General features: G+C 52.7%; 1 protein-coding gene across 1 annotated transcript in view; it reads left to right on the top strand.

Annotated features, from left to right (window-relative positions):
- Window positions 1-3,292: 3,292 nt before the first annotated feature.
- LOC108515333 (protein-arginine deiminase type-2) overlaps window positions 3,293-23,977 on the top strand; it is a 52,820-nt gene continuing 32,135 nt past the window's right edge. The window contains exons 1-3 of the mRNA XM_017852135.1: window positions 3,293-3,485; window positions 17,921-18,104; window positions 19,737-19,809. Coding sequence (XP_017707624.1) covers window positions 3,394-3,485; window positions 17,921-18,104; window positions 19,737-19,809 — 349 coding nt within the window. The 5' untranslated portion in view covers window positions 3,293-3,393. The remainder of the gene's footprint in view (window positions 3,486-17,920; window positions 18,105-19,736; window positions 19,810-23,977) is intronic.

The following is a 23,977-nucleotide window of genomic DNA, read 5'->3' as shown; positions in this document are numbered from 1 at the left end:
TCCACCAAGGCCAAAGTCCACGCTCTTCACTGCCAGCCTGGTTGGTGCCTCTGTGCAAATGGAAGATAATAATAGCTCCCACCTCATAGGGCTGTCGTGAGGATTAAATAGGTTGAGATGTGTGTGTGAATGGGCTCAGAACAGCTCCTGGCATGGCACAAGGGCTCAGGAAGTGTGTTCACCCACAGCAGCCTGTGGGCAGCCCGGCCAGATCATACTCAGACAGATTCAGACTGATTTGTGCTACTAGGGTCATGGGTGATCATGTTTTGTTGTGTTTTTTTTTTTTTAACTTTTCCACAATGAGCAGGTAATACTTGTGCATTTCTTTCTTTTTTAATTATTGTATGTATAGTGCTCTCGGTGAGCTGTTAGTTTCCTCAAAGCAGGCGTGTTGAAGTTTGAGTGGCTTCCCAGGTTCCCCCAAGGCCTGGCACAGAGACCCACACCCAGTAAAGGAACCTAACAAAAAACAGCTCAGAAGAGCCCCTCCTCTGCCCACAGGCTTGGCAGGGGCGGGTGTTGGAGGGGTGGGTGCAGGTCAGTGCCAGGAACCAGCCTGAGCTAAGTCCCCAAAAGACACCATGAGATGCTTTGTGGCTCTTCCGGACCCCAGGGGAGAGGGGGGAGCAACCGTGATGCCTGCGACCTCCGGCCCTGAATCCACCAACAGCTGTGACCACTTCAGCTATTTTAAACCTCTGGGCACCAGGAAACTCCTGTCTCATCAACCAGGCTCTGGGCCCAACATTATGACCTGAGCCCAGGCAGGAGCCCTGAGTGTGGGTGGCCAGGTCTGAGTTGAGTTTTTAAGGGGAAGGGGCTTCATTTCTAGAGCCTTGTGCCAGGCTCTGTGCTAGTATTTTCTGCGCCTTGTTATCTCATTTAATACCGTCCTTACACCGTGCTGAGGGATCAGTTATTTCACAGAGGCAGAAAATGGGGCTCCCAATGGTAAGGTACATGTCTCGAGGCTGCACAACAGCGAGCTGGGCCTAGAACCGCGACTTCCTCATCTGCAAACCATGGACAACATTCTGCCCCTGCCCTCACTCGGCCTTGCCCCTGCCTCCACCCCAGTGGCTCTGCAAGTTCCTCCCTCTGCCACTCTTAGGAAGTCTGCAACCCAGAGTCAATTCCCCCACCTGCTCACAGCTCACTTTCTTCAACTGTAAAGTGGCGGAATTACTGGGAGGGTTCAGTGATCTAACTCTAACACATGAAAAGCGCTGCTTGGAACAGTTCCTGACCCACAGAAAGAACGCAGTAAGCGCCCGCTGTTACTCCTGCTCCCCTGGGTATTGCAGTCCGATGTTATCACTACCTTGCCCAATGTCCTGTTATTAGCCTCCCGGGGTCTCCGTCAGTGGGGCACAGTGTCCTCCCCACTCTGGCCCCAGTATCCCCATGAGTGAAATGCAAGAGCCCCAGGAAGGTAAGAACCCTAGTGGGTGCCCATTATCTGCTGCACAGCAAGGGCTCCAAAGTCACTCGTGGCAGAGGAGTGCCCAGATACGAGCTCACCTCTGGGGGCGCCCAAAGTCTCTCCAAGCCACACAAGTTTTGTCCCAGTTTGGCAGGTGGCCACCTGAGAGACTCCTCCTGATTGGAGGATGTGCTCAGCCGGGTGCCTGGAGCTCATCAGAAGTTACTGGCTTCAGCCAGGTGCTGTGGCTCACACCTGTAATCCTAGCACTTTGGGAGGCCGGGGTGGGTGGATCACCTGAGGTCAGGAATTCGAAACCAGCCTAGCCAACACGGAGAAACCCCGTCTCTACTGAAAATACAAAATTAGCCGGGTGTGGTGGTGCATGCCTGTAATCCCAGCTACTTGGGAGGCTGAGGCAGGAGAATCAATTAAACCTGGGAGGCGGAGGTTGCAATGGCTGGAGATGGCCCATTGTGTCCCACCCGGGGAAAAAAAAGAAAATTACTTCTCAGAAAAAAAAAAAAAAAGGTTACTGGCCCGTCCCTGGGTCTGTGTGCTGTGCCTTTGGGGGACAAATGACCTCCTGGCTAAAATTCGGGCCTTCCCTGTTCCCCACTCACATTCCTGCCAAATTCCTGCCACTCAGAAGCAGCTGGGCTCTTCACCATCTCCTAATTTGGGCCGCCTCAGGGAGAACGTTGGAGTCCAAGGGTTGGGTGTGTCTGCACTGGGCACTTGTGGGCCTCACCCCTCTTGTCTGGGGGCACCCCTTCCTGGAGCTCCATCTTCCATCAGCCCTAACTCCTTCCCAAACATGCATGCCCTTGCCCCACTCCTTCCCTCCCACAGCCTCTGCCCACCCACCCTCAGTTTCTGTCCTCAGCTACCAAAGACCATTTCCTCACACAGGGCTGATTTATGCGTCTGAACAGCGCTCTGATTGGGTCAGAGGGGAAGGGCTGGAACGCGGGTGGGGCTTGCTGAGGCCTGCACTGATTGTCATTCTACATCTCAGCCTCTATGGGACACACGATGACCTCTGTGTGGCACCCCCCCTTCCCTTGTTGGCCCAGGCCAGAACCGGGGTCCTAATCCTTACCCCTCCCCTTTCCCTCAACCCACACATCCTGTCAGTCACCAGGTGCCACCAAAATCCCAGTCCATAAGCAGTAGCAGGATCAATCCCCACCTCTCCAGCTCTAGCCACAGCCAGGGGCTTCCTTGCCCATCCCCAGCCCAGCCACCTGTCCAGGAGCAGCCGGCAGCCCGAATGACCCATTTCACGAGCACACCCGACCGCCGCTCGCTCAGGCAGCCACTCCAAGCTCCCACTCCCACCCTCTAATGCCTTGGATTGGCGTCCTGGTCCCCGTCAGCTGCCGGGTTCCCCATCCCCACCGCTTCCCACTTTTCCTATGGTGAGGTCCATCTGACTGTTGGCGGGCGGAGGTATCGGGCTGTACCCGGATTTACACAGGCAGCTTCCTCTCCTCGCCTTCAGTTTGCAAACGCCTCCTTTAAGAAGGGTCTGTGATCCTCTTCTCGGGGAAGGCTTCCTGGCCCCCAGGCTGGGTTAGGGCACCCTGTTTGTGCTCCCACATTTGCATTTTCTGCCCTACTGGGCCGGGGCGTCCGGAGGGGAGCCAGGGCCTTGCGTCCTGGCGCCCAACACCTGGGCGCCCACCGAAAGTTTGTTGAATGAAGGAATGAACAAACAAGCACAGAAGTGGTCCCTGATGACTTCACCACGACGCAGCGGGGCGGGACGAGTTAGGGGCGGGACCACGCTTGACCGACAGGCCCGCAGCCCACTGCGAGAGGACTGGGGCGGGCCGCCCCGCCCACCGGCCACTGGATAAGGCTGCAAGCCGGGCTGTGGGGCGCAGGCTGCTGGAGAAGGCGCACCTGCTGCAGGTACTCCCGGCCGCCCCGGGCCAGCGAGCGCGGGCACTGCGGCGCGGAGGATGCTGCGCGAGCGGACCGTGCGGCTGCAGTACGGGAGCCGCGTGGAGGCGGTGTACGTGCTGGGCACCTACCTCTGGACCGATGTCTACAGGTGAGCCGGCCCACCGTGGTGCCCGGGCGGAGATCTCGCGCCCAGAAATCCTGAGACGCGCCCATACTCGGGGACGTGGACTGCCTTTGTCCAGCCCGAGTTGTCCCTAATCCCTAGGCCTCCGCACCCAGAAATCCTAAGAACCTCATCCGGAAACCTGACAACCCCCGAACTTTGTGTCCACCTTCCTGAAACCCTGAGACTCTCCCAGACGCCCTAACACAGGCTCAGCCCCACCTCCCTCACGACCCCTTTCGCAGACCCTCCTTTTCACCAGTGATCCTCCGTCTGGCCCTCTCCAGTTCTTCTCCCGGGGGGCTTCACACCCCTTCAGCTTCCCCGCCGTCCGCTCCCCTTTCACTTCCCCTCCGCACATCACTTCCCCTCCAACCCACCTCAACCCAGCCCCTGTCCTGCTTCCCACTCCCAGTTCAGCGGAGCTCCCCCGGAGACTTGCCCGGGACTGGGGCAGGACCCAAAGGGAGCTGCCCTGAGGCTGAATCTGGCCCTGGAGGTTACTCAGGCTCCGATTTCGCCCTGTGGGGGCTGCTAGAAGTTGCTTGTCCCCAGGCACTGGCCCTGAGCTCCGTGTCCCCAGATGCCTTCCCCTGAGTTCATTCTGAGACCGCACAGGGACCATATTCCACCCAGCTGACAACAGGGACTTGGGGTGTATAGTGGGGTACTTTGTTGGAAAAGGATCCTGATTCCGAATTCTGCTCCCTCCCCTTCTCTCTGTCCAAGAACTTGGTTGAGTGCGGGATGTCTGAGACAGCTGAAGATAGGGCCGGGCCTTACCACTCCCCCCACATCCCAGTAAGCAGCCAAGTGCAATGATCTGTCTCCCTGAGTACATGGGACAGGGCCTTGGAAAGGTGTGGCTGGTGTGAATGAAGGGCTGGGGTTATGCTGGGGTTTGATCTGCCCCCTCTATTCCAAGTATTTAAAATGCTCCCCATTGCTAGGGTCAGTGCTGGGGGCAGGGGGCATGCAGGACTCTGAGGTGGGACCCTGTGCTGACACCGGGTGGGTCCCCTATCCTCTCTCTGCCTCAAGCTGAACTCACACAGAGGCACTATCGTGGTTTATAGCTCCCAAATCATCCTGACACTTGGAGCACCCTGCCTCTCCCAGGCCCCCCCGAACCCATCATGTGTCTCCCCACACAGCCCTGACAGCCCTCCCACCTGCCCAACCAGTCTCCTGCCACCTCTGCAGAGGCACTGGCCACGCTGATACCACCAAGCCCCGGGATCAGGGACCCACCCCATGCCTCTGCCCCTGGCCTCAACCTCTGCCTCCCCCTGGGCCTGGGCTTCAGTTGTCCCCCATATAAACCTCAGAGGTGGACTGGGTGGTCTCTGAGGACAAGAACACAGCAGTGGAGGGTGGTACAGGCACCGGTGGGCTGGAAGAGCTCCCCTGCCTTCCCCACCCCCAGCCCTGAACTGGCGCCGCTAAGGAGTGGGCATGGAGCCAGAGTGCTCAGGTCTCTAAGCCTCAGCTGTCACCATACCCACCTGTTTATTTGCTGGGGCATGGTTGGTGCAACATGAAAGACTGGCATGATCCTCCCAGTCGGGGGTGGGGAGCAAAGGAGGGTTCCTGCTCAGGCCCCCTGCCATCGCTCTATCCTGGCAAAGAGAGGGCCAGCTGGGGTAGGGGCAGGGAGTGGGGCAGATGTGGACTCAGCCTCCCTCTAGCAGGGGGCAGCAGTGTGACGATTCCCCTTGTCCTGTCTCAATGACCACAAAGACCCTCACCCCACCAGCACTTAAGATTCTCTGCCACCATAGAGAGGGGCAGTGCGCAGTACTGTCCAGAAAAGTCCAGTGTGAACCACAATAAAACCACAATTGCATTTTAAATCTTCTAGTAGTCCACATCTTTTTAAAAGTTAAAACAACAGGCATAATTTTAATAATACATTTTATTTAACCCAATATTTTAAAATATTATCATTTCAACATGCAATCAATATACAAATTATTAAGGAAATGGTTTACCTTCTTTTTTTCATGCTAAGTCTTTGTAATCCAGTGCACATTCTACACTTCAACACATCTCAGCGTAGACTGAGTGCGTCTCAGGTGCTTACTGGCCACTGTGCTGGCAGCCACTGTCCTGGACAGCACAGGTCTAGCGCAGAGCTTCTCAGTCTCAGCACTATTGCATTTTGGGCTTGATGTTTCTTTATTGTAGCTGGATGTTTAGTGGCATCCCTGACCTCTGTCCCCTAGATGCCAGTAGCAACCCCCAAATTGTGACAACCAAAAATGTCTCCAGACAGTGCCAGCAGTCCCCTGGCAGGGGGGCAAAGTCATAGCCAGTTGAGGACTCACTGATCCAGTGGAAGGAAGCCTCTTCCAGGACTAAGGAGCTTGAGTTGCTATTGCTATTGTGACTCGAATTACCTGTAGTAATGAGAGCAACTGTCAGTATTGATAACAGGAGGAGGTATTAGTGGGCACTTAGGAGCTGAACCCACCGCCTCCTTTCTTCCTCACCATAGACCCTGGAGGGTTCATTGATCATCCCATTTTACAGATGAGGAAGGTAAGGTGCAGAGAGACGGAGCCATTTGTCCAGTGTCACACAGGACTCAGGTCCAGGTCTGTTTGACTCGGGACTCATGCTCTTATCTCCTGCTCTGTCCTATGTGACCCTAAAACCAGCAGGTTGAACTGGACGGCCCTCTCAACTTGTGTCTCTTCCACCCTGGCCACGAGCCCACTGTCCCCATAGACTTCACCAACTCCCATTTGACCTTCCACTCTTCCCTGAGTCCTTTGCTGCCCAGATATAGGTCCTGGCTCAAGACCCCAAGTGATGCCCCCAGAGCCTCCAAGTAGACCCCAAGGAACAAGGCCTGGGGCTGCTGGGCCCAGTTAATTAGGGAGTGGCGTCCTGACCCTCACTCCTGAGTCACAAAGGTGAGTGAACCGGCCTCAGCACCCACTCCCCTTCCCAGGGGCTCTGGGCTCCCTTTCCTGTGATGCTGGCACAGCCTGTTCCCCTCCAGACACACAGCAGGGGCCTCCCCGGCCCCATTTCTCAATAGACCTTGTGGTCCTGGCAGGCACTGCCCTACCAGCTTCCATCCATAGGCTGTGCGACCTTGAGTAAATCACTTCACTTCTCTGAGCCTCCACTGACCCAAATGAGGGTCGATCAGAGAACAGGAGGAGCGATTTTGTGTTCAATAGAAGTTGTACATTCAGGGTCACAGTGATGAACAATCGACCTCTTTGCTGCCCCAGGAGGGGTCATCCAGGTCACCAAGGGCAGGGGTGCTCTGGGCCACCCATGCTCTCCCAGCAAAACTGGCCCCCCTGGGGACGGATGCCTTGACCTAGCCTCATTCTGACTGCTAGTCTCCAGCAAGCAATGAGTAGATACACAGAAAGAAGGAAGTAGGGTGTTTCTTAGAAATTGTACTTTGTGATTGTTGTTAGAGATACTCACTGTTTTCTTCTGCTCTTCCCAAATGTACTCATCTTAGTCTTGGCACAGGCACACCTGGCCCACACAATCTCCTCCAGTGGCCCCTTTAGCCGAAAGCCACTTCTTCAGGGGGGCTAGCCTGGGTCCCCATCTGATTCGGGCTTGATGTTGGAGAGAGAGCACAGAGGGAGTCCCTAGGTTGGTTCCACCCTGGCCACCCACCTCTTGTGAGCCCTGGAGGCATGGACACCCCCAGAGTCTGGAAGGATAGAGAGGGGGCAGCCTCGGAGTAAAGTAGGTAGCAGGGTAGTCACCCTCTGCCCACAAGCTGGGCCTTGGGAATGGCTTCTTCTGTCCCTCCCTCAGCTTATGCCTCTGTCAGTGAGAGTTCTCAAGAAGGCAAGGCTCTTCTTTTCCTCCCTGGTGGACAGGGGCCAGGATCCAGATCCTGAGGTCTGCAGGAGCTTCAGGACACTAGAATGATGTTAACATTGTCCCTTTGCCTGTGCAGAGCAGTCTCCTGGTTCCAGCTGCGTCTGTGAGGTGGAGGTGGGAGGAATCCCTTCCCTGGGATTCCCCAAGGCAGAGGCTGACCAGCCATTGTCCCAGCAGAAGATAGAAAGAAGATAAATGTCAGCTAGTAATATCAAGTAAATACTAATAATTTGCCCATAACTCGCTGGCAGAAGATAGGAAGAAGGTATCAGGCAGGCACTCCTAGACAATTTGGCACAGACTCACTCCCAGACTTTCTGTCTCTTGGTTGGTGTGAGGGCTACAGACGTATTTGTTTTTTTGTTTTGTTTTGTTTTTTGAGACGGAGTCTCGTTCTGTCACCCAGGCTGGAGTGCAGTGGCGCGATCTCAACTCACTGCAAGCTCCGCCTCCCAGGTTCACGCCATTCTCCTGCCTCAGCCTCCGAGTAGCTGGGACTACAGGCGCCCACCACCACGCCTGGCTAATTTTTTTGTATTTTTAGTAGAGACGGGGTTTCACCATGTTAGCCAGGATGGTCTCGATCTCCTGACCTCGTGATCCACCCGTCTCAACTTCCCAAAGTGCTGGGATTACAGGGTATTTGCTTTTTTAAAAAGTGTCATTAAGACAAAGGCCAGGAGGGTCTGAGATCCAGTTTGCCGTGATGGGGACCTGGGGTGCTATGGGCTCCCCTCCCCATAGTGTGCCAGGCCCCACCTCACTGATCTCCTCTCCTGGCAGTTCCTCAGCACACACTCCATTCCGGCCACACTGGTTTTGTAGATGCTGTTAGCCCTTGGCTGCGCCAAGCTCGTTCCCACCTCAGAGCCTTTGCAGTTGCTGTTCCCTCTGCCTGGAACACCATCCACCAGATCCCCACAAGCCTGACTTTCATCAGTCAAGTCTCAGCTCCAATGTCACCTCCTCCAGGCAGCTTTCCTTGACTACCCCATATGGTGCCCTACCCTGAGTCCCGAGAACTTCTATCTCATCACATTTTTTTCTTTGCACAACTTCTCATTGTTTCTTAATATTACTAGTTTACATTTATTGAACACTTATTTTGTGCCCGGCAACCTTCTCAGCACTTTGTATGCTCATCTCACGGGCATTTAATAATTTACATATTTAAACCTTGCAATAACTTTATGAGTTAGGTACGATTATTGCCCCCTTTTCGCAGCTGGGGAAACTGAAGGAAGGAATATTTGTCCAGGATGGCACAGCTGGTAAACTGTGGGGTGCAGAGCCCAGGCCCCTGCTTGCTCTTCTGGGCTGTCCTCCTGGCACTTGTGTTTCAGATGTACCTCCTCCTTGTTTGTGATCCTCCCTGGAGTCAATGAAGGGCTCCCTGGATGGATGGATCGATGAATGAATGAATGAATGAATGAATGAATGAATGAGGCCTGTGATCCTGTGGACTGGCCTGTCATGGGGCTGAGCTCCCCACCCCCAGCCTCAAGGGACAGGCACCGTTGGACGGGCCTGTGGAAGGTCAAGGGCACGTGGCCAAGCTTGGCCCGAGCAGCACTTGTTCCTGAGAGAATGACGGTGGGAGGAATTCAGGCCAGGTCAGGTGGCCCATAAATTAGAACAGCACCCAGAGCCCTCAACCCCAAACGGGAGGCCTTGCCAGGCGTTGCTCCAGGGCTCTGGTTTCAGACTAGTTCCCTGGGGTTGGGAGTGTTCTAAGGAGGACCAGGCCCGCAGTCCCTGCATAGCTGGGGTCCCTGAGACCTTCCCTCATTGGCTGCAGGGCCCTGAGTTGGGATGGGAGCACAGTGGCAGGGGCTCACCCCAGTGCCCACCCCTAGCTGGCCAGATACACCCGCTACACTTTGGAGGAGGCAGTTTTTGAAGGCGGCTCTCTCCTGCCCAGCCACGCCAGACCTTGCACCCAGGGGCTTTGATGGGCCCAGGCCTGCTTCTCTATGTCATTTACCCAAGAACCCAGGACAGGAAGCCAGTCTGTGGTGTCCTTTCTCTGAGTCTCAGACTCCCACCTGTGAAATAAGTAAGGGGCTCTCATTTGGACCTCTTCAGAGCCAGGCCTGACCCTCCCCTCTGCCCCACACCAGACACACCTACCTGGCGGACCTCAGGGAAGTCTCCAGACTTTGAATTCTCTTCCAGGGAGGGGGCAGCCAGGCCCAGGTCTCAGAGAGCTTGAGTTCTCCTCACACTTGGCCATGAATGTCCCTGAGACTTGAAGTGGGTGCTTGCCCTCTACGGGCCTCAGTGTGTTCATCTGTAAAATGGGCCTCATGGGGTTATCGAAAGAATGGACTGAGGTCATGTGGGCCATGGGCTTGGTACAATGCCTGAGACATAATGAATACTCAGTTCCCTGTTGGTCTAGTGGTTAGAAAAATAATAATCATAATAGCAAATACTCAGTAAGTTGTTACGTATTAGTATTGAGTTTCTTTTGAAAACAAATAATAATGAGACCTGATCCCTGTCCTCAAAGAGTTCATGGCACTTACGGGAAAGAAATGTTGAACCACATTTATTAAGTGTTGTTTGAGACACCAATAAATGGAGGGAGAGATATATTCTGGCTGATGAGATCAGGGACGACTTCCTGGAAGAGGTGGCAACTGAGCTGGGTCTTGAAGGATGGACTGGGATTCAGAGTGAGACCAAGAACATGCTACTCAGGGCCAGAGATAACTGGCAGGAAAGTTGGGGCGCACAGAAGGGGCACAGCTTCAGTGGCCTGGAGTATAAGGCTGGAGGGTTGATGAGCTCTAACCGAGCTTTGAATGCATTGTTCAGGCATTGGACTTTGTTCTGTAAGTAGCAGGGAGTCATTGAAGGTTTCTGAGGAGAGGAGCAGCTATAGATCAGATTGTTTCTTCCCTAATGAGAGGCCTGGAACGGCTGGATGCACCAGGTGGTGAGGGAAGCTGGCTGAAGGCAGATGTCATGGTTTGCCTCCACTGATCCCTGTTCAAGGCAGCTGCTCACCCACAGGGCTGCAGCCATCACCAAGCCGAGCACCAGGTGTGAGGTCTGGACTGAGGTCATTCTCCCCCAGGTCCTTGCCTGCCTCTTGCTCGCCATGGGGTTGCATACCAGGCTGGCACCCACAACTCCCCCCCTCCCAGACTCCTCTAAAGCCCCAATAGCAGGATGTCACACCCAGGCTGCCAGGAGCTGGGGTCACTCTGGGGATGAGCCCCAGCTGGTGTTAATGAGGCCCAGGCCAGGCGGGCAAGCTAAGAGAGCCAGATGCCAGCCAGCGAGGAGCAGGCGTTTCATGCCCTCAGGTCTGGGGCTGGTGAGCCACCCCAGCCCAGCAAGGCCAAGCCAGTGACCCTCCCCACTGACTGAGCCAAGACCAGAGAGGACCCATGGCTCCTAGAGACCACGAGGCATTTGTGGGGCTGGGCAGATGTCCTTCGTTTGGCACCAACCAAGTGACCATTTCTGTCTATTTCCACTGCCACTATCATTGCTCGCGTGGGCAGCTGCAGCCATCCCCTCCCCCACTTCCTCTGTTGCTCTCCTGAAATCCATCCCCCACCCTGCCTCCTGGGTGACCCTGCACCCTGGATGATCTATCTACAGTGCAAAACTGATCATGCCACCCCTGCTTAGAAGCCTTCAGTGACTTCTCTCTACAATCAGAGGAAAGCCAGCTCCTCACTGTTATCTAAAACCCCTGCTCCCACCACTCTCCCTCCCCCTTGCTCACAAAGTCCAGACACACTCCCCTCTTTCCAGCTTCTCGAACATGCAGGACTAACCTCCACCTTGGGCCATCAAGCAAGCTGTCCTGTTGCTTGGAAATCTGTGCTCCTCTTCCTCTCCTCTCTTGTCCAACTCAGTGGTTTTCAAACTGTGGTCTCTGGACCAGCAGCATCAACATCACCTGGGAGCTTGTTAGAAATGCAGTTTCTCAGGTCCCACTCCATAGCTGATAGATCAGAAACTCAGGGGCTGGGCCCATTCACCTATATTTTAGCAGGCCCTGTAGGTAGTGGTAATGCACACTCAAATTTAAGAATCTCTGGTTTAATTCTTCTTCTTTTTTTTTTTTTTTACAGTCAGCATTGCAATGGTGTCATTAATTCCCGCCTGTCCTTTAGAGTATAAAGTTTAGACCTTAGTTCAAATGCCACTTTCTCAGGGAATCGCTCTTTGAACCCCAGACTGGGGGCTCGTGGCACCCTCTCCTTCTCCTTTATAGCAATTATCACAGCTGTAATCATGTAATCCATTGAAAGTCTGTCTTTTCTGGACAGGCACGGTGGCTCACACCTGTAATCCCAGCACTTTGGGAGGCTGAGGCAGGCAGATCACTTGAAGTCAGGAGTTCCAAACCAGCCTGGACAACATGGTGAAACCCCGTCTCTACTAAAAAATACAAAAATTAGCCAGGCATCGTGGTGGCATGTGCCTGTAATCCCAGCTACTCAGGAGGTTGAGGCAGGAGAATCGCTTGAACCTGGGAGGCGGAGATTGCAGTGAGCCGAGATCGTGCCACTGCACTCCAGCCTGGGCAACAGAGCAAGACTCCGTCTCAAACAAAAAAAAGGTCTGTCTTTTCCATGGGCCCAGGGAATGTGTTCACTTTTTCACCAGTCTACCCCCCAATGCCTAGAACTGTGCCTGGCACATTGTAAGTGTTCAGTAAATGCATGTTGAGTGACTGAATGACCATATAAGTATGCCTTCCTCCTCCAGCCCTCTGTCAGCAAACATTTACACTTAAGGTGTGCCCATACTAGGCCAGGTGCTGAAACAAACAAACAAACAAGAAGATACAATCCCTACCTTCAAGGAGTGAACTGCCTAAAGGGCCAGTAACTGTGGGGGCAAATGGATTGAGTTAGGTCTTCAAGGAGAGATGGACATTTGCCAGGCAGAGAAGTCAGGGGAAAGTCTTGCTGGTAAAAGGAACGACTTATATGTCAAAATGCACAGTGAGATGGAACAATGCAGGGAGTTGAAGTGGTGGAAGGAACCGCAGAAAGTGAAACCAGAGTGTCAAGCTGAGTTGCAATGGCCGAATGCCCCTAGTTCAACGTGAGGATGAAGAGTTTGGATATTCTTGTATGGGTAGGCACTGAGGAGCCAGTGAATATTTTCAAGAAAGTAAATGACCTGATTTCTGTTTTTTTTTTTAAATCACTTGGGTAATACAGTTTACAAAGCCAAGAAGGGCAGGTGCATTCATTCATGTATTGCCAAAGACTACATTGAGTGTAACCATGTCCTGGGTTCTGGGATTCCTTGGTAGGCAGAAGAGACCTGGCCACAGGGATTGGCAGCCTGTCCCTCCATCCATGCTCTCCTTAGCCTCTCTCTAATAAGCAAGAAGGTCATAACCACCCCCAAGCCCCCTCCCTTTCCCTCAATACTGTCCTGGGCCCCTCCCTGCAGCCTCCAGGGACAATCCTGGTGCCTGAAGCCCCTGGCTCTCGGGTTTCTGCTTTCTGCGAGAGGGATTCCAAAGGGTTCTTCCTGGGCAGGAAGGCAGCCAACAGGATCTGCAGGGGCACAATGGGCCCCTTTGTTGCTTTGCCCAGAGCCACTCCAAGAATAGCTGTTTGCTCAGCTCAGAACAGGGCTGGTGCTGGGGCATAAGAGGGTGTGGGGCCCTGGAGCTGCAATGTGGGCTGGGCGTTAACCCTCTGGAGCCTCTGAGGCCTCCTTTGGTTTCTCACTGGTCCAGAGGAATGAAGGCAGGCAGGAAGCATCACTTATAGTAACTGAGTCAGGGTCCTAAGAGATCATCTTGGAAAACATTTTTTCCTAAATAGAATTGTGTGCAGAAGCTCAATATATAAAACCAGATGAAATAATAGTGGCTCTGGATCAGGTGTGGTGGCTCACTCCTGTAATCCCAGCACGTTGGGAGGCCAAGGCAAACGGATCATTTGAGGTCAGAAGTTCAAGACCAGACAGGCCAACATAGTGAAACCCCATCTCTACTAAAAATGCGAAAATTAGCCAGGCATGGTGGTGCATGCCTGTAGTCCCAACTACTTGGGAGGCTGAGGCAGGAGAATCACTTGAACCTAGGAGGCGGAGGTTGCAGTGAGCCAAGATAGCACCGCTGCACTCCAGCCTGAGTGACAGAGCAAGATTCTGTCTCAATTTAAGAAAATAAATAAATAAATAAATAATAGTAGTAGTGGCTCTGGTTAAGGCAGGGAGGTGAGTGGCAGGAATCCAGCAGAGATATCCCAAGCTTTCTCTTTTTTTTCTTTTTTTTTCAGACAGAGTCTCGCTCTGTCACCCAGGCTGGAGTGCAGTGGCATAATCTCAACTCACTGCAACCTTCACCTCCCAGATTCAAGTGATTCTCCTGCCTCAGCCTCCCGAGTAGCTGGGACTACAGGCACACGCCACTACGCTCAGCTAATTTTTGTACTTTTTTTAGTAAAGATAGGGTTTTGCCATGTTGACCAGGCTGGTCTTGAACTCCTGACCTCAAGTGATCCACCCACCTCAGCCTCCAAAGTGCTGGGGTTACAGGTGTGAGCCACTGCGCCCAGCCATCCCCAGCTTTCTAGAGCCTTCTTCCTCACCCCTTTGCCCAGGGCCTCTCCTCTGCACTCTGGACTCAGCCGCCTCTGCTCGGGTTCCATCCTCTCACCTAACACTCGATGAAACTGAGAGAGGGAAAGTCCCTGGCCCAAGGCCACCCAGCACATTGATGGGCAAAGCTGAGACTTGCAGGAGAGGAATGCTTCCTAAACCTAAGGCCACAGTTTCCCCAACCTCTCATGGCTTTGGCCAAAATCATCTTCAACCTGTCGCACTATTAATACTTTTCTTTAACCCAACTCACATTTTTCTTAATAACTTTATTTTAAACAGAGATTTTGTAGCATTACCATAAATGGCAAGACTTTATCAGTCACCATAAAAAGACACTGTGTTTGATAAACACATAAGTCTTCTAGATTGTTCCTCCCTGTGCCACCTAAAGCATCCAGAGTGTGTATTCACACCTCTCCTTGGGAGCAGCTCACCTTCCATCCCACTCACCTCTGCCCCTTCCCTTGGGTGTATGATGGGCCAAGCCCTGTGCTAGACTCTGAAGAATGAGGATGGGAGAGGCCGGACTATACCCTCAGGGGACTTATAACCCAAAGGAGGGCAGGTACCACATGGCAACACCACTCAGCAAAACATGGCCCCAGTCCTAGAAGGAGTGAGAGGAGAACTATGGGCAGGAGGGTGGCAGTCCTCCTGAGGCGTAGGGACTAACAGATGAACACTCAGAATGTGCAGACCCCCTCAAGTCAGGAGCAAGACTGGACTCAAATCCAGGTCCTCTGCACATGCACCGTTAGTCCAGGGCTTTTGTCCAGACTCTGCACCCCTCTTAATGATGGATGTGGCCAGGCGCAGTGGCTCACGTCTGTAATCCCAACACTTTGGGAGGCCGAGGCAGGTGGAGTTCGAGACCAGCCTGGCCAACATGGTGAAACCCCAGCTCTGCTAAAAAGACAAAAATTAGCCAGGCGTGGTCGCAGGCACCTGTAATTCCAGCTACTCTGGAGGCTGAGGCAGGAGAATCGCTTGAACCAAGGCGATGGAGGTTGCAATAAGCTGAGATCATGCCACTATACTCCAGCCTGGGTGACAGAGAGAGACTCCTCCTAAAAAAAAAAAAAAAGATGGTGGATGCAGACAGGGGACTGCAGCAGGCCATGACCAAGAAGTGTCCAGTCTCACATCATCCCAGGACAGGCTGTGGAGTTTGGAAGGGGTCAGGACAAGAACCAGAATGACCTTGGGGTGTCTTCATTGAGCTCCTCTCCCAGCACTGGCCACAGGCTGCCGAGTCCTTCCCCACCCTCCTGCCAGAGCCCAAGACCAGTAGTCTTTGCCCGTAGCCCCTGAAGTCTGTGGCCCAGGTCAGAGAGACGCTGCCCGGCAGCCTCTACAGATTCATGCTCACGGCCTTGGCCAGCCCAGGGCTCTGAACAGTGGTCCACAGTGCTGATTGTCTGGACTAGTGGTTCTCAAGGTGTGGTACTGGGATCAGCAGCATCAACAGTTCCTGGAAGCAAGTTAGAAATGCAGATTCTCGGGCTCCACGCCAGACCTCCGGAATCGGATGCTCTGAGATGGGGCCCCACAGTCTGTGTTGTGACAAGACCTCCAGGTGCCGCCGCCCCAGCCGCTGCTGCTGCGCTTTGACAGCCACTGGCCTGCACCTGTCATTCAACCCTGGCCACTGTTTCTGTCTTCAGCTGCCCCAGCACCCTCAGCCTCCGCCATGCCGGCCAGCCTCTCCAGAGATGGGATCCACAGATATGCAGCCTTCAAAGAAAAACACCCTATAGATTTAAACAGCACCCTCATGATTCTGATGCCTGCCGCAGTTGAGAACTCCTGGAGCTCAAAAGCGCCAGGCCCCCAAAATAGCAGCTGTGCCTTTGAGACAGGCTTACACCTATGCGTTAGTCACAAATCCCACGAGAATCCCACCTAAGTCCCTCTAAGCCCTCTTGGGCCTTCAGACCAGTGGCTGGATTTAGCAAAGCTGCCATCCCTAGGCACCTTCCTCCCTTAGTCCCCTGTCCTTCCTGTCACCTCTCCTTAAGCCAACAACAAAACACCATGGACAGGGTGGCTTAAAAACAAATTCATCTTCTCACGGTTCTGGAGGCTGGAAGTCCAAGATCAGGGTGGCAGCATGGTCGGGTTCTGGTGACGGCTTTCTTCCTGGCCTGCAAATAGCCACCCTGTCACTGTGTCCTCACATGATCTTTCATCAGTCCATGGAGAGAGAGCTCTATCTACCTATCCCTCCCTCTCTTGCTGCTCCTCCTCTTCCTCTCTCATCTTTCTTCTCCTATTTGATTAGAAGCCTGCCCTTGGCCAGAGTGGCTCACGCCTGTAATCCCAGCACTTTGGGAGGCTGAGGCGGGTGGATCACCTGAGGTCAGGAGTTCGAGGCCAGCCTGGCCAACATGGTGAAACCCCATCTCTACTAAAAATACAAAAATTAGTTGGGTGTGGTGGTGTGCACCTGTAATCCCAGCTACTCAGAAGGCTGAGGTAGGAGAACCACTTGAACCCGGGAGGCAGAGGTTGCAATGAGCTGAGATTGCGCCACTGCACTCCAGCCTGGGTGACAGAGTGAGACTTCATCTCAAAGAAAAGAAAAAGAAAAGGAAGCCTGCCCTTATGACCTCATCTAACCTTAATCACCTCCATTACCTCCTAAAAGCTCCATCTCCAAATACCATGACACTGAGGGTGAAGGCTTCAACATGCTAATTTGGGGAGACACATTCAGTTCACAGCAGCCAGATCACACCAATTTGTTCTCCTGGTCAGAATTCAAGAATTCTGAAAGTATTTCCTTTGCAGTGGAAAACGACTTTTGAACCCCAAGAAATGATTCAGAAGGTGGGGGATGTCAGGCACCAAGAAAGCTGTGGCAGGAAGGAAGGGATCTTTGTAACAAGAGACACCCCACCTCTGCCCTGTTAGGACCCAGGCTCTGGGCTCCATCCCTGTGAGGACTCAGCACTTTACTCAGCGACCCTGAGCAGGGAGACAGGGTTCCAGGCCCAGCTCTGCTAGTGGAGCAAATTCATTCCTGCCTGGGCCTCCATCTTCCACCTTCGCAGGACCCTGTGGCTCCCAAAATTGGCCGCCCATCAGAGGCACTGGGAAGCTTGTTAAGAATTCAGATCCCCAGGCCCCACCCTCGAACATTCAGACTCGGGAGGTGCAAGATTGGCCCAAGAGATTTCATGTTCAACACATGTCCTCTTCACAACCAGGTGACTGCAATGCAGCCGGATCCTTTGGGGTCTCCCAGATCAGATTGCCTAGGGGGGCCTTTGCAGCCTTGCCCCTCCAGAAGTCTTCTTTTTTGAAAAAAGAGCCGGGCACGGTGGCTTACACCTGTAATCCCAGCACTTTGGGAGGCCAAGGCGGGCGGATCACCTGAGGTCGGGAGTTCAAGACCAGCTTGACCAACATGGAGAAACCCTGTCTCTACTAAAAACACAAAATTAGCCAGGTGTGGTGGTGCATGCCCGTAATCCCAGCTACTTGGAAGGCTGAGGCAGGAGAATCACTTGAACCCGGGAGGCAGAGGTTGTGGTGAGCCGAGATCATGCCATTGCACTCCAATCAGGGAAACAAGAGTAAAACTCTGCCTTACAAAAAAAAAAAAAGCAGAAGAAGAAGAAAGAAGAGACATGGTCTCGCTCTGTTGCTCAGGCTGGAGTGCAGTGGCACAGTCATAGCTCGCTGCAGCCTCAACCTCCCAGACTTAAGCAATTCTCCTACCTTAGTCTCCTAAGTAGTTGGGACCACAGGCGTGTACCAGCATGCCCAGCTAATTTTTAAATTTATGTAGAGACAAGATCTCACTATGTTGTCCAGGCTGGTCTCAAACTCCTGGGCTCAAGTGATTCTCCGGCTTTGACCTCCCAAAGTGCTGGAAGCAGGAATCTCCTCTTGAAGCCCCCCCCATCTCACCTGCCCCAGGGCTCCCCCTAACCCTCTCTCATCTCTCCCCACAGCGCGGCCCCAGCCGGGGCCCAAACCTTCAGCCTGAAGCACTCGGAACGCGTGCGGGTAGAGGTGGTGCGCAATGGGGAGGCTGAGGAGGTGGCCACCAATGGCAAGCAGCGCTGGCTTCTCTCACCCAGCACCACCCTGCGGGTCACCATGAGCCAGGCGAGCACCGAGGCCAGCAGTGACAAGGTACCACGGAGGGAAGTCCAGCCTCCGCGGGCCCGGGGCCATGCCGGGATAGAGGCAGGCTGGACCAGCCCTGTCCCATAGAAACCGCATGTGGGCCATGTGTCATTTTCAGTTCTGCAGTAACCACATTGAAAAGGCAAAAAGAAACAGGTGACATTAATTGTCTTAATATATATTACTTAATCCCATCTATCAAAATATTATCATTTTGACATGCCATCTATATAAAAAATATTAACAAAATTGTTGTCTTTTGTTTGTTTGTTTTTTTGAGACGGAGTCTCCCTCTGTCACCCAGGCTGGAATGCAGTGACACGATCTTGGCTCACTGCAAGCTCCGCCTCCCAGGTTCACACCATTCTCCTGCCTCAGCCTCCCGAGTAGCTGGGACTACAGGTGCCCTCCACCATGCCCAGCTAATTTTTTTTTTTTTTTGTATTTTTAGTAGAGACGGGGTTTTCACTGTGTTAGCCAGGATAGTGTAAATCTCCTGATCTTGTGATCCACCCGCCTTGGTCTCCCAAAGTGCTGGGATTACAGGTGTGAGCCACTGTGCTCGCCTGTTCGTTTGTTTTTAAGAGACAGGATCTCACTCTGATGCCCAGGCTGGAGTGCAGTGGTGCGATCATAGCTCACTGCAACCTCAAGCTACTGGGCTCAAGCGGTCCTTCCACCTCAGCCTCCCAAGTAGCTGGGACTCCAGGCACCTGCCATCATACCCAGCTAATTTTTTTTTTTTTTTTTTTTTTTTTTTTTTGGTGGAAATGAGTTCTTACTATATTGCCCAGGCTGGTAGTTTGTATTCTAGGAGGCTGGGACTCCAGGCACCTGCCATCATGCCTAGCTAACTTTTTTTTTTTTTTTGGAGAGACAGGTCTTACTGTATTGCCCAGGCTGGTAGTTCATATTCCTTTTCCATACCAAATTTAAAATTAGTGTGAGTTTTACACCTTATAACACATCTCCATTCAGAACAGCCGCATTCTCAGTGCTTGGTAGTCATGTGGATGTTGTGAGGTTAGACCATGGAACGATGGTTTCATAAAGGATGAAAATTATAGACAGCTGAGTGATAGAAAGTTTAGGGGCTCAGAACCACAGAATCACTGGAGCTTACAGTCACAAGTGTCCTTGGTCTGTCTGTAAAATGGGGTGCTGAGCGTCCATGGATGATTTGTCCAAGTGGTGAGGCTGAGACCAGAACTGTGTCCTTGCTGGGTTCTGTAATTATGAACTTTACCATGTGCCCCATCACAGTGATGGCACTGAACATGGTCCAAAGAAAATAGTCTCAGCCCTGTCCCCTCAGTGAGCACTAGGCATGCAACATAGCAGATATGGACCCCACCCCCCAGGCAGCAGAATGCACACAGTGGCACAGGAAGGCAGATGGCATCCTGACTGCACTCTCAGCCAGCAGGAGGGGAGTCCACAGTCTAGTTCAGTTACCTGAGGGAAGCTGCCCACCAACCCAGGAGTGCTTCCTGGAGGAGAGGGTTCTAATGCTTGGAGGGGATTGGCTTGACAGGCTGTGAGCTGTGAGGGACAGCAGTTGCTTCAGGTTTTCCTGCTTGTGATCTGTGATCTCTGCTCTCTTTTCTCTCTATCCCAATGTGCTTCCTCCCCATCAAGGTCACTGTCAACTACTACGATGAGGAAGGCAGTATTCCCATTGACCAGGCGGGGCTCTTCCTCACGGCCATTGGTGAGTTAGCGTGGCTGCCGTCTCGGTGCCTTCATCTCCCAGGGCCTGGCACTGTTGTCCTTCTCTGGGGCACTTAGGCTGTTCTCAGTGCAGCTGACCTGGTACTCAGAGCTTCTTCTGAATGGCACAGTCCTGGGGAGGGATGTCACATGTGCCCTGCCCCGGCCCTTCCGTACTGGGGTGGGGACTTATCTGCAGGAAGAGGCACTCCCTGATTCATTAGTAATTCCCCCCAGTGTCAAGGCCCCCTTCCCAGGCTCTGTGGACCCTAAAAGAGAGAAAGGAACATGTTTCCCCCCCACCCCCACTTCTCCCCTGCAGCCTAGAGAAGAGCGTCCCTCTCATGGCAAGCGGAATGGCCACGGTCTATAAAACTAGCAGCTGTTCTTGACAATCCCAGCTGCCCCCTGGTTCTCCCCAGATTCAGCCCTGAGGGTGCAGAGTCCTTTATTTGATCCACAGGATGGTGAGGCCCAGAGAGGTTAGGGAATTCATTCAACATCACACAGCAACTGGGCAGCAAGTTGAGTCCAGAACCCAGGATTATCCCTGTCTCAGGTTCTGTCCATGGCATCACACTGTCCTGTGCTGTGTGCCAGGCCTGCACACCAGGGAGGCGGAGCCTACCCTGGCTCTACAGGACACTGGACTGTGATCATCTGAACTTTCCATCACCCCACCCCCTGAAATTGAGGCATTACTTTTATGGTATTTTATTTCATTTTTTAATCATAGAATGTTAAAGCCAGGAGGACATTTCAGAGAGTCATTTTGTTCATGCAGCCTTGGTTTAACATTGACAGAGTTGCCACATGGCAGAGGAAGGGAACTACCGGTTATTGAGAGTCAACTGCATGCTGAGTGCTTTAAAAATAATGATGCGGCCTCCTTATTGCAGACCTACTCTGTGTCTAGAGCTGTGCTGGGCACTTTGATGAGGAGCAGGAGGGGGAGGATGATAAACACCTGATATTAATTGAGCACCTATGGTGTGCCAGGCTCCAGTACTCAATGTTTTACCATCACGATTTCAATCTCTTCTTCCAACTGTTTCAAGGATAGACATTATTATCATCCCCATTTTATAGATGAGAAAATCAAGGCTCAGAAAAGGTAAAACAAAGAAATACTTGCCTGCAGCCACATCTCCGGAAAATGGTTGGTGAGATGCCAAGTCATTCCAGTTATCCCACATTCTCAGGGGGATCTCAGAACCTCCCCAAAATACAACCAGCTCCCAAGCCAGCCCCTCCCTCTCTAGCCCTGTGCTCTCAGCTGCTGAAATAGGCTTAGCAGCATGGCCCTTCTCATTCTTGGCTAATTCCCAAATGGGCTTGGTTGCTGGTCCCCCTGTCCCTCTTTCTGCACCAAGGAGGTGCCCAGCCCTGGGGTAGGGAACCTCGGGATGACCTTGGTGAGGGCGGCAGATGATAACCAAAGACTCCTGGGTTGTGCTGAGCCCTGGCACGTGTGTGAACCTTGCATGCACACAGCACACAGGCAGTCTCAGATGACAGTCCCTGAGGAAACCTAATCCCACTGAGACAGGGACACCTGAGGACGGGGGCAGGAAAGGCAGGGGCCTGACAGCTGTCAAATGAGGGTGATCCCAGAAGACTGACTGCACCATTAACAAGACTTCCACCAAAGCAAGACAGCCTTAGGATAGATGGCAAAATAAGGGTCTATAAGGAGGCAGGACTGGACTTTTCCCGCTCACTAGAAGATGACAAAGCTGTGCTTAGAGGAAGCCCATTCAGAGTTGGCAGCATGGCTGAGTCCCAAAAGATGCCACATGTGCCCAGGACAAGTGACCGAGTTCATCCATCCGAGGTCAATTAATAATTATTTAACTGCCACAAGTTCCAGATATTTAGATTCCATGGGCCAATCAAATGTCCCCTCCCCCCACCCCCCAAAAATGAGAAGACTAACAACTTTGATGCTTGGCAAAAAAGAAAAAAAACATACATTAATAAAGCAATTTGAGGCCAGGCATGGTGGCTCACGCCTGTAATCCCAGCACTTTGGGACGCCAAGGTGGGCAGATCATGAAGTCAGGAGTTTGAGACCAGCCTGGCCAACCTGGCGAAACCACATCTCTACTAAAAATACAAAAATTAGCCAGGCGTGGTGCACATGCCAGCTACTCAGGAGGCTGAGGCAGAAGACTTGCTTGAACCCAAGAGGTGGAGGTTGCAGTGGGCCAAGATGGTGCCACTGCACTCCAGCCTGGGTGACAGAGCGAGATTCTGTCTCAAAAAAATAAAAAATAAAAAATTTTGCTATCAACTATCACCATCATTTTCACTCCTAAATAATAGGCAAGGCATAATCTCAGAATAAAAGACAGTCATGGCTGGGCATGGTGGCTCACGCCTGTAATCCCAGCACTTTGGGAGGCCGAGGCGGGCGGATCACCTGAGGTCAGGAGTTCAAGACCAGCCTGGCCAACATGGTGAAACCCTGTCTCTACTAAAAAACATAAAAACTAGCCAGGCGTGGTGGTGGGCGCCTGTAATCCCAGCTACTCAGGAGGCTGAGACCGGATAATTGCTTGAACCCAAGAGACAGGGGTTGCGGTGAGCCGACACAGTGCCACTGCACTCCAGCCTCAGCGACAGAGTGAGACTCTGTCTCAAAAACAAAACAAAACAAAACAAACAAACAAACAAACAAAAAAAAAAACAGAATAAAAGAGTCATTCAATTGCAAAAAGAAAACTTTATGAGAAACTAACCCCATTGAACTACTGTTTCCTGTTTCAACAGAGACCCTGGTGAAAATCTGGTTTCCCTTGGGAACCACTGTTATGTCTGTCCTTTCTAGGTCTTTTGTTGAGCATCTGCCCCAGGAGCCCTTGAGCCCCTCATCCTGAGTAATCAGTCACTCAGGGACAGTACCTCAGAGGCAAGGATACCCCCAATATCTCGAGATGCTGGGACTGTCCCCTAGGCACAAAAATATATCTGAATCTCTCTCACCCTGGTCCTATCCTGAGTCCACATTGAGCAGAAAGAGCCTTGGCTTCAGAGTAGACAGAAGTAAGCCTAAGATGTTTCTCTGCCCACCTCCAACCACCTTGTGACCTTGGACAAGTCACATCATCCCCCTGAGCCTTGGCTTCCTCATCTACAAAATGCGCTTCACAGAGCAGCCTTGCATGGCGTTTGCAAGGATTCAGTGGGATGCTGTGTGCTAAGGGCCTGGCACAGAGTGGGTGCTCAGTCAATGCTCTGCCTGCTTTTCTCCCTTGCTCTTGGGGTAGCCACATTTTCTCTCTGCCTGGGTGAAGTTAAAGAAACATATGGTCTGTCTGTCTTCCTCCTGGGATTTGGGAACAAATTCATGATTCCTTTGGCCAAATCAGGCTCTGGGTCTTGGTCCCAATCCTGCCAAGGACTTGCTGTGTGACCTTAAGAAGTAGCCACCCCCACTAGGACTCACTTTTTGCAAACTATAAAATGAGGAGTTTGAGCTAATTAATCCCTAAGGATCTTCAAGACTCTGGTTAGGGTTGATTTGCAAAGACTTCCTTTTTTTGGGAGGGATGGGGGAGAGGGAGAGGTGAGGTGTGGGGAGGGAGGAAGAATCTCACCCTATTTGAGGTCCTGGCAGTGGAAGGAGTACACACACGCGGGCCTCAAAAAATTGCAACATCAACCTGAGGGGCTTGATCCTGTGCCTTCTCGCCAGAGCCTGGGATACTTGCCTTGGTTGGCTGTGGGGGAGGGAGTCCTTCCTTTCCACAACTCCTCGGGCTGCTTAGTAAGGCAAGAAGGCCAGGCACCCTGCCACTCTCTGGCGACCCTCCAAAATGCCGGTGCCTCTCGGTCACAGCTGAGGTCTCAGTGTCTTCATTCTCAGGGCAGACTGCCTTGAACTCAATCCTAGTGACATTTCCCATCAATCTGCCCCACACCCAGGGGCCACCTGACGCCTTGGGGCTATTCTAGGGAGCTGAGGTGGGATCCAGAGCCTCTGGGAAATGTCGTCTGGAGCCCAGAGGCCCTGAAGCAGAGGTCCTCTCCCTCCTCCCGCTCGGGAAGGCAGAGCCATCCCAAGAGGCAATGCTCTGGGCAGGTCACACCAGCCCCGTTCTCTGCCCCTACCCACAGCATCCCCCCGGAATCTAGTTAAATCAGACACTGGGGGAAGCCTTACAGGG

Source organism: Rhinopithecus bieti, unplaced genomic scaffold (assembly GCF_001698545.2).
Source record: "Rhinopithecus bieti isolate Rb0 unplaced genomic scaffold, ASM169854v2 scaffold_33652, whole genome shotgun sequence".
Lineage (NCBI taxonomy): Eukaryota > Metazoa > Chordata > Mammalia > Primates > Cercopithecidae > Rhinopithecus > Rhinopithecus bieti.
This window is presented reverse-complemented; position numbering and strand designations above follow the sequence as displayed.